At 40.7% G+C, this 12,893-nt stretch overlaps 1 protein-coding gene across 1 annotated transcript; it reads right to left on the reverse strand.

The window, feature by feature from the left end:
- Window positions 1-3,325: 3,325 nt before the first annotated feature.
- On the reverse strand, window positions 3,326-9,221 carry LOC311507353 (betaine--homocysteine S-methyltransferase 1-like). The gene is made up of 8 exons (XM_084571664.1): window positions 9,064-9,221; window positions 8,814-8,946; window positions 8,615-8,727; window positions 8,225-8,416; window positions 5,983-6,130; window positions 4,196-4,378; window positions 3,884-4,112; window positions 3,326-3,807 (listed from the first exon to the last, which is right to left on the reverse strand). Exons 1-8 carry the CDS (start codon window positions 9,082-9,084, stop codon window positions 3,627-3,629), a joined length of 1,200 nt encoding a protein of 399 aa, XP_084427790.1. The 5' UTR covers window positions 9,085-9,221; the 3' UTR covers window positions 3,326-3,626.
- Between the last annotated feature and the right edge of the window lie 3,672 nt (window positions 9,222-12,893).

The raw sequence follows: 12,893 nt of genomic DNA on the forward strand, positions 1-12,893 counted from the left end.
ATGTGAAAAGGGTTAAAACAGCGATTTCTCTTTGGGATTTTTAACGTCCTCTTGTCCACGCAGCAACTTTAAAACATAGACTCAGTTTTTTCCTATGAACCCTGAACGCACCATGACGATCTTTTTCATTTAAGACCATGTTAAAGATAAAAAAAAAAAAAAACACAGAGAGACAAAAACAGATTCATGCAAATTAGTTTTCTCTTTTGAAATCTTTTATATAGTTAATAATTTAAACATTCGTTTATTAGCCTGCTTCGTTTTCTCTTCTTTTCTTTCTCTCTGTTCCAGTCGTGCACGAGGAGCGTAAACATCTGCACGTGGGTACCATCCATGACGCAAGCACGTAGAACGTGCCGAGGACCGGATGGTGTATGGAGGACCGAGTGGGACAAAATATATTTGGTTAAAAACAAAACAGCTGGTGACGTTAAACGGCCGTTTATGTTATTGTATTTTTTATTTTTAACAAAGGGACCGTTTATTTTGTGCCTGTCATTCAAAAAAACTACTGTATTTCGATTTTATTAAAAAAAAACATTATTAAAAAGATACAAACAAACAAAAATATGGTTATGTCTGCTTTAACAGTGTAAAAAATATACGTAAATAAAGAACAATAGAGCCTAAATTCATAGTTAACATGTAGCTGAACAGAAGGTAGTTTACGGAGGAAGTTTCTGTTAATAGTTTTCAGTAAAAAGGTTTAATAAAAGTACAAAAATCTAATTTATTGTTTATGTTGGAGACCACTGAAATTAGGTCTTGCTTAAACTAGATATGAATATAATAAAACCAGTGATTAAAACAAATATATCTAGATGCATTCGTGTTTTTCTTCCATATTTTTATTTTTTTTATCTAATACATTTTGATTTGATTATATTATATATTATTTTTTTGAGTGGTAAGAAGGATCCTAAGATTAAAAAACTAATTATATTAACTCCTAAAATAGAGAAACACTCAATTAGTTTTCATTTTTAGATTTTTTTTAAAAAAAACAAAAAAACAAAAAAACAGCAATGTGTTTCCTGCCTTTGGTTTGGGGCCTCTGGTTTAATGAAAGCTTGTTGAAAACAGATTTAAATACAGTTCAGTGGGTGAAGGTCGTGCATTATTTGAAAACTGTGCCAGAGGAATGAACCCACATTATTTCCATTTCCTAATATTTCCATACCACCGTGTAGACACAATATTTCAGCTGAATAAACACAGGAAATCAAAACTCCCTTTGGACTTACAGGGTTTAAAACACACACACACACACACACACACACACACACTGATTGTGCTTCACTGATTGTTTTCACCAGTGACATGGAAATAACCACACTCACCATGTCTCATGTCTGACATTTAGTTTTAAGCACAGTCTGCTAGACTCGCTTAACTTTAATTAACCTGAGTTATGTTTTTGGGCCTATTTTAGACTTTAAACCTCAGTTTTATGCTGCCCTTGTAAAATTAAGAGAAAAATTGTTTACGGCTTCAACTAAGGAAGACAGCCCTACTTTTAAATTTAAAATGAATCAAGACACTGAACACACCATTTTGTTTTGGGGGGAAAAACATTCAGTTTTTTGGTGAAGCTGTGGGATAAGTTAAAGCATTAACTAATGTGAAGCAAGTTTAGAGCTTATACACTGCCTGGCCAAAAAAAAAGGTCCCACACTCTAATATTTCGTTGGACCTCCTTTAGCTTTGATTACAGCACTCATTCTCTGTGGCATTGTTTCGATAAGCTCCTTCAATGTCACCAGATGTATTTCCATCCAGTGTTGCATTCATTTTTCACCAAGATCTTGTTATCTCGGAAAATGAACATCAGGGAAGAAAAAATCCATTGATGGAATAACCTGGTCATTCAGTATATTCAGGTAGTCAGCTGACCTCATTCTTTGGACACATAATGTTACTGTACCTAGACCTGAGCAACTGCAGCAACCCCAGATCATAGCACTGCCCCCACAGGCTTGTACAGTAGACACTAGGCATGATGGGTGCTTCACTTCATCTGCCTCTCTTCTTACCCCGTTGGTTCTCCACTATCCTTCCAGTTTTTAATAATGCCTTGGACAGTTCTTAACCCAGTTTTAGTAGTTTCTACAATCTCCTTAGATGTTTTCTCTGCTTGATGCATGCCAATGATTTGACTCTTCTCAAACAGACTAACATCTTTACCACGACCACAGGATGTGTCTTTAGACATGGTTGTTTAAGAAATGAGAAGCTACTCATTGCATCAGTTGGGGTTAAATAACTTGTTGCCAGCTGAAAGATAATCACCCATGCATTAATTATCTAGCAGGAGGCTCCTACCTACTTGCTCAGTTAAAGCCAGGTGGCAACTTTTTTTTTTTTTTTTTGGCAATTCAGTATATGTAAAAGGTCTGAGATTTTACAAGCACAGATTTTATATTTGGTTGCAATAAAAATAGAAGTTCACTGGTTTGCAATGATTTTGAGTTTGAGTTTTCAGAGTATGATACAGTCTATAACTGAGGATAATAAGCAACTTGTTTACATGTAAACAAATTGTAGACTGTATAAAGATGGATGGTGGAACAGCTCCTATAAAGTGAAGCCAAAGCAAGTAGAGCTCCCCCTGGTGGCCGGCTGTAGTATAGGTCATAAACTCCACCTCCTCCATGTTAGTGGATGGGACTTGGGCCAAACTAAAACACTAAGATACATGTCAAATAAATTCTTTAAAATGATGGTTTCTGTCATTTTAGGTAGTTAATATGTTGATGGATGTTTAGTTTTAGTTATTTGACACAATGGCAACTAACAGTTTCCACGCCAACCGCTCTAAAGTACAGTGTATAATCCAACATTTCCCTGTAACTGGTGGAGGTAGAGCAGAACGCAGTATTGATTAAACTACAGAAGTATGGTCGGGGCATTGATATCACAAGATGGCACTGCCCCTATCCCCAGGAAAATAGCATAAGTTTGGCCAATGCAAGGAAGCGAGGACATGTTGTCCATATTTATATACAGTCTATGACATACAAGGTGGAGCTACAGATCAGGGTTGATACACCTTTATGTACAAGCTCCTAATCATAAGACTGTAATAAGGACTTTTTCCTAAAATAAAGAAGTCCTATATGGTACATTTTCCCTTAGAAATGTTAAAGTCTGTCCACTAGATGGCACCATTGTTCATATTAAAAACTATAAACCTTCTGTAATTTTAGATATTTAAGTGTAGTGTTGTAATATCAAGTGAATTCTGCAAAGATTCATTACGACATTTGGTTACATTTTACACCTGAAAAGGAATAATAATAATAATAAAAAAAAAACTCATACATGCTTGTTTCATTCAATTGTAGGTTTATTATTTATTTTCTTTAACACAAGGCATCAGGTACTTTTGGAGTGTTAAGGTATTTTACTTGGGTGCACACAGCTGCTCATTTGAGCTTTGTAATCACAGTTAAGGCACACTAAAATTTTAGTTGTCACCATTCGTCCACACAGTAAAAATGGTCCTAAAAAGACAAAATACTTCAGCATTTGGACTTTTTTTTTGGTTATGGGAATGAGAGTATGGCTGCTCACACACTACTCCTGTGTTACTCCTGGATTTAAATGGAGGAATCAGGAGGGGGAGCTTAGTGGCCTTGGCCTGCCTTGTTAAAGAGAGCCTTCATCTGCTCCTTGGAGGTGGCCTCCTTTTGCTGAACCAGGTCAGCGTGGCCCTTGGTGACGCCCCAAGCATCAGGTGATGACATGGAAGGGCAGAAGGGACGGCCAGACGCCGGCTTCAGATTCTCCCAGTAGTCACGACGGGCCCTGCACAGGAGAACGCATTTAAATAAAAATAAAAACTTTGATGTTTTTAAGACAAAGTGAAAAGACCAATACCCACCTTGCTCTGACCCACGGCTTCGTGTGCATCTCCAAGCCGCTCCCCCAGCTGCCATGCTTCTCAGAGCCGGCAGGCAGGAAACCCCTCTCAGGTGCCAGCTCCTCGGCCAGGGCGCGGACGTGATACGGCTCGAATCCGCAGCAGCCGCCGATGTAACGAATCCCAGCGTTGTACGCTTCCCTGGCGTATTTCTGCATTTCCCATCTGGTCAGGATCCTTGGCTCCAGACCTGTGAGATGACGAGTTTAAAATCTGATCTCTACAGGGGGCAACGTCTTGATTTATAAAAAGGCTTCGAGCGAGCGTACGCACCGAAAGGAAACTCCGGCAGGTCGATGAATCCCTGGCGGTTGCAGTCAGGGGTGTGGAAGGCCAGCGGCTGGCACATGTAGTGAGCCTTCAGCCTGGCCTTCTCCACGCCCTCTTTCATCAGCTTCACAGTCTTCACACAGGTCTCCGGGTCAAAGTGGCAGTTGATGCCCACAATGTCGGCGCCTACAAAAAGCAGGAAAAGGTGCAAAATGGATCAGAGGCAATAAATCCACCTTTCAAACTACTAATGCATTACCAAGTCCTACGTGTATTCATGCTGTGGGGCTCTAGAGGGATGCAGGGTAACAATACTGCGTGTCTGAAGGTTTTACATCATCTGGATCATGATAACAAAAAAAATAAACAGACTGGAACATAGGCAACACCCACAGATGTTCCTGTTTAAACCCACAACCCCTCACCAGGTCTTTTAGAACTGAAGACATGGATGAATTGTCTTCAAGAAACTCTACAGGTCCAGTTTCCCTCGTTTCAGCTTCAAGTCTGACTGGTGGAGAGTGTAGGTTTTTAATTTAGCTACATCTGTGGGTCCGTTTTTACCCCATCTTAAATTAGAGGTTAAGGGGAAGATCATCTTTGTTTGCTTTTCCCCACAATTAGTGATACCCCAACAACTCATTAAAGGCCAAAAACCTCAACTCTGGAGTTCCTGGCTGTCATTTAAGTCATCAAGGTTCTTCCTACCACTAGATGGCACCAAACATCTCCAATAGGAGCTTTAACAAGAGACCTGAATCATATCTACCTATGCACGTAGCCTACGTCGATACTTTTGCGCTTGTCAGTCTGGCTCGCTCTGCAACAATGCCACCCAAACACTAGTTGGCGCCGTGTCTTTTTTGCCAGCCTTGTTAATTTTGTTCCTACTTCACTTTCAACAATGGCGACTGAAACTTTACCGAACACGAGTCATTCAAACATCTGCATCTCCAAACCTCCTCAGTTCAGTTAACCTTGCCGATTCCTTATAGATCCAGAACAATCAATTCGAAAATATGTCTTCAGATTCTTTTTTTGTGGACTTTGTGGATTTACTGAAGAACTTTGGATTTAACTTGTACTAGGAGAGGATAAACTACAAGTACTGGTCACTATCTGAGCATGTTCTACTCCAGTCTACGCCTTCAAGATGTTGAAATCGATCTGGGCAAGCTGCTTTTTAGACATTTAAGCATTTTTGATTCATAAACTGATTGCAAAACTAGATTTGGAGGCATTTTACATCCATCTTTACTTTTGTACAGTTAGGAGCTGTGGTTGGATCTGACCACAAGATGGTGCCATAAAATGAACCAAAGAGTGACGGCAGCACAGGTGATACACGGTGGCTTGACAGGATGCCATGTGTGTTTTAAAGCTTAAGCTGACACATTTAGGAGCTCGTATTTAAACAGAAGGCAAGATGCTGTAAAAAAAGTTCCTAAAACCAGTCTGACTAGGGTGCGGCAGACGACCATTGCGAACTATGGGGCCTCTATCTGAAGGTGCATGCAAGAAAAGTTGTTAACAGATTTATCATTGCTGTGGCTGCTTGTCAAAACCGGTTGCACCCTGTGCTCTTTCAACAAAGACGCATTCAAATGTTTGCAAAAAGAAGTGTATTCACTTGTACAATTGTATGTGAAAAGAATATCCATTGCATTATATGGTCTATATTAAAAATCTGGAAGGACGTCTTTTGCAACGTTTAAACTGACGTCATAAAACAATGGGAATCCCAAGAGGAGTCGACCTGTTAAACGTTTGTTTAAGCTCACGGGTCCTACCAGCTCTGACGAGTCTGACAGCACAGTCTCCAGGGCTGACTCCGCTCAGGTCTCCTTCAGGTCCGATACACAGAGTTGCAGCCACAGGTTTGCCGGTGGTCTTCAAAACCTGGACTGCCCACTCGGCCTCTTCCACATGCTCAAAGTACTGCAAACGAGACAAAGACAGAAAGGAATTTTTAAAACTTTAAAAGCTGCAGCAGAAGCTTTACTACAAAAAAACAAACAAAAAAAAAAAAAACAAAACAAAGTGCAGCCTTGTTTGTGGAAATTCTGTTGGTTTGGCTTTTGTGAAAAGCAACTTTTACTTCCACTGCTTTACAGTAAACCCACAAACTCTACTTCATTGATTTCATGGTCAGCGTTGTGTTCACTGCTGCTCATTCCTGCTGCCCTCCAGTGGCCAAAACACAGAGTTACAGCAAATATCACCAGGAGCTGTCCATCAGTGATGACCAGTGTTTGTTCAGCCTCCAAAAACATGGAGGCAGTGATCCAACACGCTGCCCTACACCTGAATGATGCTCAGACGTGTTAAGACAAGATACACTCAATAGTGACTTGTGCCGTTTTGAGTAAACAGATTATTTTTATACAAACAGTCATGAGGACAAGTTTGAGTGAATAAACCTGAAGACCAAGAACAGACCGTTCCTTTTGTCAAGATGCGTTTCAAATTAAATTGAGTTTTGGCCCCTTTCTGAGTGAATTCTTCAACCACCACTTGAAATTAAATGAGATTAGCATTTGTGGTTGCACCTCGTTAGCTTTAAATTGCACGTATTTTGGAAGAACGGGAAGAGAACCACCCAGAGTTTGTCTTAAAGGCAGTGCTTCCTCCATGTCTGGAGGAGTTTTACTGGATAAGACGCTGCTCAAAAGGCTAAAGTAAAGATGTCTGAGGTTTCTGGAAGATGTGAACCTGTGACATGCATCTCTGGCTTCAACAAACCTTATCCAAGAACCAAAATCATCAATATTGACAAGTCCTTTGTCACAAAGTGAACCATGAACAATTTATCTCCATCCAATGTTTCACCAAGATCTTGTACTGATGATGGGAGAGTCTGACCACTGCACAAAGCCTTCTCCAGCACATCCCAAAGATTCTCAGTGGGGTTAAGGTCTGGACCCTGTGGTGGCCAATCCATGTGTGACAATTATGTCTCATGCTCCCTGAACCACTCTTTCACAATCTGAGCCCCATGAATTCTGGCATTGTCATCTTGGAATATGCCTGTGAACATCAGGGAAGAAAGAATCCATTGATGGAATAACCTGGTCATTCAGTATATTCAGGTAGTCAGCTGACCTCATTCTTTGGGCAACATAATGTTGCTGAACCTAGACCTGAGCAACTGCAGCAACCCCAGATCATAGCACTGCCCCCACAGGCTTGTACAGTAGACACTAGGCATGATGGGTGCATCACTTCATCTGCCTCTCTTCTTACCCTGATGCCCCCATCACTCTGGAACAGGGTAAATCTGGACTCATCAGACCACATGACCTTCTTCCATTGCTCCAGAGTCCAATCTTTATGCTCCCTAGCAAATTGAAGCCTTTTTTTCTGGTTAGCCTCACTGATTAGTGGTTTTCTTAAGGCTACACAGCTGTTCAGTCCCAATCCCTTGAGTTCCCTTCACATTGTACATGTGGAAATGCTCTTACTTTCACTATTTCACCAAACGTTTAAGTGATCGCAGACGACAGTCAATCAGGATTTCTTCCTGGAAGACGATGGTTCTCCACTATCCTTCCAGTTTATAATAATGCGTTGGACAGTTCTTAACCCAGTTTCTACAATCTCCTTAGATGTTTTCTCTGCTTGATGCATGCCAATGATTTGACCCTTCTCAAACAGACTAACATCTTTACCACGACCGCAGGATGTGTCTTTAGACATGGTTGTTGAAGAAATGAGAAGCTACTCATTGCATCAGTTGCCAGCTGAAAGATAATCACCCATGCAGTAATTATCCAATAGGAGGCTCCTACCCATTTGCTTAGTTAAATCCAGGTGGAGACCTTGTCAAGTGTTTTGTGAGAAGCTAACGAAAGTTAAACGAGTCGAGTTAAGTGGAAGAAAAGGGGCTCAAGTGGATGAGTTTGAGTCATGAATACTGACGAACTACACAAGAAAGTACTGCACAGAAATGTGTATTGCACTTGAGATGCGGCCAGAATTAAAACGATAAAATGTTGACAGTGGTTTAAAAAAAAAAAAAATGAAATATTTTACCTCCGCAATCAAGAAGTCCACATTTTTCTTGACAAAGACATCAAGCTGTTTCTTGAAGGTGGCTTTGACCTCATCCTGGCTCTTGCAGCTGAGGTAAGAGGGAGTCTGGGAGACTCCTCCAGCCACCAGCGCATTACCTTCATTGGCCACCTCTCTGGCCAGGTCACAGGCTGCCTCGTTGATCTGCTGGCCCTGTAGGTCAGAGATGGAGAAGAAGAAAAAAAAAGAAGATGATATTATAAGTAGGTTCAACTTTCACCTCAAGGGAGCACAGTTTCAGCCTCCATGCTTTGCAGCTGGGTTCTATGCCAACCCTGCTGCCAAGCCCTTCCTCCTCCATGCCTTCATGATGAGGCATCAGAGCAGCTGCAGTCACGCAGAAATACTCACAGTGAATCGCTGAGTGTGGCCCCTGTTCTCCAGTTTATCATCGCTTGCATAGAAGGAGAACGTCTGCATGACATTGGCTCCAGCCCTCAGGAACTCCCTGTGCAGCTGGCGCACTGCAACGAGAAGGGAGAGATTCAGCAACTCGCCAGCCATCAACTGGAATAACAGGTTATGAGCGGAGCAGGGAGAGGAGGAATACCGGCTTCAGGGTGCTCAGCCGCAGCCTCGGGTGTCCACGGTCCCGCTTTGACATAGCCTCTCTTCTCGAGGGCGAAGACAAAGCCTCCGTCCCCGATAACCACCTCTCCTGCGTTCAGACGCTCCAAAATACCCTGCGCACAGCCAGAGCGTGCAACAAACAAGGAAGTGCGCAAAGTTTAATCTTGGTGCTGGAGAACCCGAAGCATGCAACCAAATAATAAAAAATAAAAAAGCTTGGAGTCCCTTACCTTCTTTCCAGTTGGTGCCATGATGATGATGATGATTGCAGCGGTGACAGGCTCACTCTTCTCAACTACAGGGTTCTTCTGAGTTTGGAAGGGGATTTGTGCATGGGTCCGTGCAGCATTTATAATCCGAGGAGGGAGCGGGGCTTCTGATGTCACTCCCAAGAACCGCCTGCCTCTTAATATGTCTCATCTTTCCCTCTCCCTCCTCTCCTGCTCTCGCTGCAAGTTTGCGCAAGAAGCGACCGATTGTTCGAGATGCAGCAGAACATCGGGGACGTGCGCTCCATTGATTGAAATGTTTTGCTGTTGGAATAAATCAATAGTGTGACTGTTGATCAGTTGGAGAGTCATGCCCCACCTCAGAAATCTTATGATAAGAGTCTTGATATGAAGCCTGCAGCGTGAATTTCACTAGATTTAATAAAGTGGTGACTGATTAGTCTGCGTAATCTGACAGGTTTGATATGATTTGAGAAGAGCGTGCATATTCTCGTGCATTCAGGGGATGTTTTAGCAAGAAAACGTAATGGGATCATGAGAAAACAAGAAAGAAATGATAAGAAAATCTGATGCCCAATGCAAACACAATGAGTTTATTCTTTTAATTTAGTTTAATTAGTGTTTTGTCTTATTGTTTGAGCTTCTTTGTGCATAATTAAGCATGCACGGGTGCAGAGAGTTTACAAGACTGAAGGTTTTGCTAATTTATTGAGATTTCTTTTGTTACATGGACTGATTTTGGAAGTCAGTCACTATAACATGCAACTTAAATAAAACGCAATGTACATATGTGAATCCTCCAGGAAGACAGAGAAGATGTGCTTTGCAAAAGTGGACATCTGTTTTCCCATTTTCTGGTAAAAGAAAAAGAGTAAACACAAAGTTGAGCCACCCTGCACCCCGCTGCAGAAAAACACATCCTCCAGACTGAGTGGTTTCTGGAAAGGAAGCATCAGGAAGCTTTAAAAATGGTAATTTGTGCAATATCTTTTGTCGTTTCATTAACCACGGGATCATTAATACATTGATAAAGTGTCCAGATTGACTTTTGATGCAAACACGTATGAACAAGTGAGATCCACATTCCAAAAAATATCAATTTAATGCTGCAAAATACAAAAAACAGCAAAACGAGAAGCTGAAAAAATGACATGACTGATTAAAAGTTATACTAACTCATAATTTTATTGCTGAACTAACAATTCCTGCTCTACTATATCATGTAGGACAATTATATACCTTGAGATGTGTTGATGGAGCTTTGTTTGTATGGTATTTGTTCATGCAGAGTGGAGAAATCATTTATCTAAAGGAAGGACAATGGGAGGAGGAGATGGCGTTTAACTGAACCGCCGGTACAGAAAGATGAAGAGCAGGATTTGTGTCGCTTGAAGCTAAAACTAAACTGGGAGTGTGCAAACTAAAGGCCTGCTGCGGCAAATAGCTATTTAAGAAAGTGTAATTTGTCAGAGGCATTAAATGGAAGCTCATCTCTACCACATAGGACATAAAATGCTTAAAATGTGATACACGTATAAGAAGGAAAACTACTTGGTTTAGCTTTGAGTAAAAGGAGACGACAGAGAACGGGGCACAACACTTTATTAAGATAAATCAGGAGAACATAAATCAGCTCCAGCTGCATTTTCAGATGGAGATCTTCCACCTGTGTCATTCCTCACCTGTCCACCAGTTTGCTGCTCACCTGAAGCTCTTGTTTCCCTGCACACCTGTCCCTCATTGCCGCATTATTTGAATATACTGAAACCCCCACAATTACACAGAGAGTCTGAAACCCTCGGGCACAAAGAGAGCTGTCCTCTCTCTGAGATGTTGTTTATCTTGAATGTCGTGTTGGATTAATCATTAAAGTGGGTGAAAAATCTTCCTCAAAGCCACGTTTGGCCTTTTTAAAGTAATTTCTTTTGACACTGGACTCAGCTTTATCAAAATGACTCATCGAAATAGACACAACTGAACATGCAGAATGCAAGAATCTGTGAAAATTGAGAAAACCTCATAGAAAAATAGAGAAACAATGGTTGAGATTACCATGGTGATGCCCTCCTCTGGTGAACAGACTGAATCCAGGCAACAACCGGTGGTATGTAGACCACGGGGGCCGGAGGAAGGTTTCGCCTTAATAATGAATCGAGGACAAACCAAAACACAGAGCTGGTTCAGGAGCGTGGGAACACAAACGCACATGTATATGATGTTTATGAGGAGGCACATCGTTTGATCTGTTAAATTTAGGAGCATCGTGACTTTAAACTGCGTTATAAAACCAAATGCAGTAAGTAAAATTGAGTTATGACCTCTATTTTTGGAAAATGTGCCACTGAAATGTAAGATTTACATGAATTTATATATATTTTTAAAATTTCAGTAACTGCTAAATGAAATTAAACTTTGTACATTTTGAACTTTGTGTGTTTTTTGTACTAAGCAACAGCAAACTAAGCAAAGTTGCTTGGTTAAAAACAAAGTTGACTAAATCAAGCTAAAGCTAGCGGCTAAGCTAAGTTTAATTACTGATTTCCACCTATGCATTATAACTATACGTGAATAAAACTATCCCTTTAGATAAACCAATACTTTGGGTATACAATTTGACTTTCCACACAAGTAACTGAAATCAGTTCATAAACAGAAAACAGATCTTGTGCTAACGCTAGCTAGCTAGCTTAGCAGATCTCAGTTGCTACCATCTGTTTTCAAGTAATTTGCTGGTTAAACTATAACATATTTAAATGTGAAATAAATTTGAGGAAAACACAAAGTGTTGCAGTAACTCAAATCATTCGCTACTAACTAAATATATATTGTTCAGATGCTAACATTAGCATGCTAACGTCACCTGAATTAGAGACACTTTGGGATGTTTCACTGCTTACTGTGCCCTGTTTATATGGCAAGTAGTTCAGGATAATGAATGAATGTGTAGGCAAATCATCCACTACTGAGGTTAATCAATAAAATAAAGATTAATCTATTGCGGGTACAAGAGAAAAAGTTGAACTTCTTCATCCTCTGGGGAACATGAATGTGTGTGCTACAATCTGAACGCAAGATGCAGATGCAGATTTTGGATATTTCAATAAAAACAACAAAAATATGAAAATATCCCTCATTGGCAGTAGAGAGAAAGTGAACTTAAGAGTGTGTTTTTTATGTATAACTAAGCTACTGTAACCAAGCAATTTCCCTTGTGGATCAGTAAAGTTTATCTAAGTCTAAGTCTAAGTCTAACATCAGGGTGCTTCATCCTCTGGGGAACATGAATGAATGTGGGTGCAAAACATCCAGCAGTTTTTATTCATTCATTCATCTTCTGTAACCACTTGTCCTGTGAAGGGTCGCGGCCAATTTAGAATCACCAATGAACCTAACGAGTGCGTCTTTGGATGGTGGGAGGACATCTGAGAAGAAGAGATTGCCAAAGTCAGCGTGCTTCATCCTCTGGGGAACATGAACGTGTGTGCTGAAGCTTAAATGCTAAATATTCACTAGGTTTTTGGACACTTCAGGTACCACTTCATGCAACTCAATAGAACAGTGTGAATCGCTTGCTAACAATATGGAGCTGCTTCAACCTCTGGAGAACATGAACGCGTAAAAATTTGGTGGCAAAACATTTGGGGGATTTTGAGATACTCCCAGGAAAACAAAAACATGAATGTCTCGTTTGACATTTGAGAACAAGAGATCACCGAGATCATCAGAATTTCATGTCGCTGCATGCAATAATTGTTGAGAGACCACGCTAGAGGCTGCAACATTTCACAGAGTAGAGCGTGAAAATTAAACATTGCAGTTACTGTTGAGTA

Source organism: Chelon labrosus (assembly GCF_963514085.1).
Source record: "Chelon labrosus genome assembly, chromosome: 22".
In the NCBI taxonomy this organism is placed as follows: Eukaryota; Metazoa; Chordata; class Actinopteri; order Mugiliformes; family Mugilidae; genus Chelon; species Chelon labrosus.

What these genes read in the sequence shown, in the direction of transcription:
- LOC311507353 (XM_084571664.1), bottom strand. Translation starts at nt 9,084, where the DNA reads ATGGCACCAACTGGAAAGAAG. An exon ending in CCTGCCGGAGTTTCCTTTCG is followed by an intron (nt 4,113 to 4,195) that starts GTGCGTACGCTC and finishes GTCATCTCACAG; the next exon opens with GTCTGGAGCCAAGGATCCTG. An exon ending in AAGCCGTGGGTCAGAGCAAG is followed by an intron (nt 3,808 to 3,883) that starts GTGGGTATTGGT and finishes TCTCCTGTGCAG; the next exon opens with GGCCCGTCGTGACTACTGGG.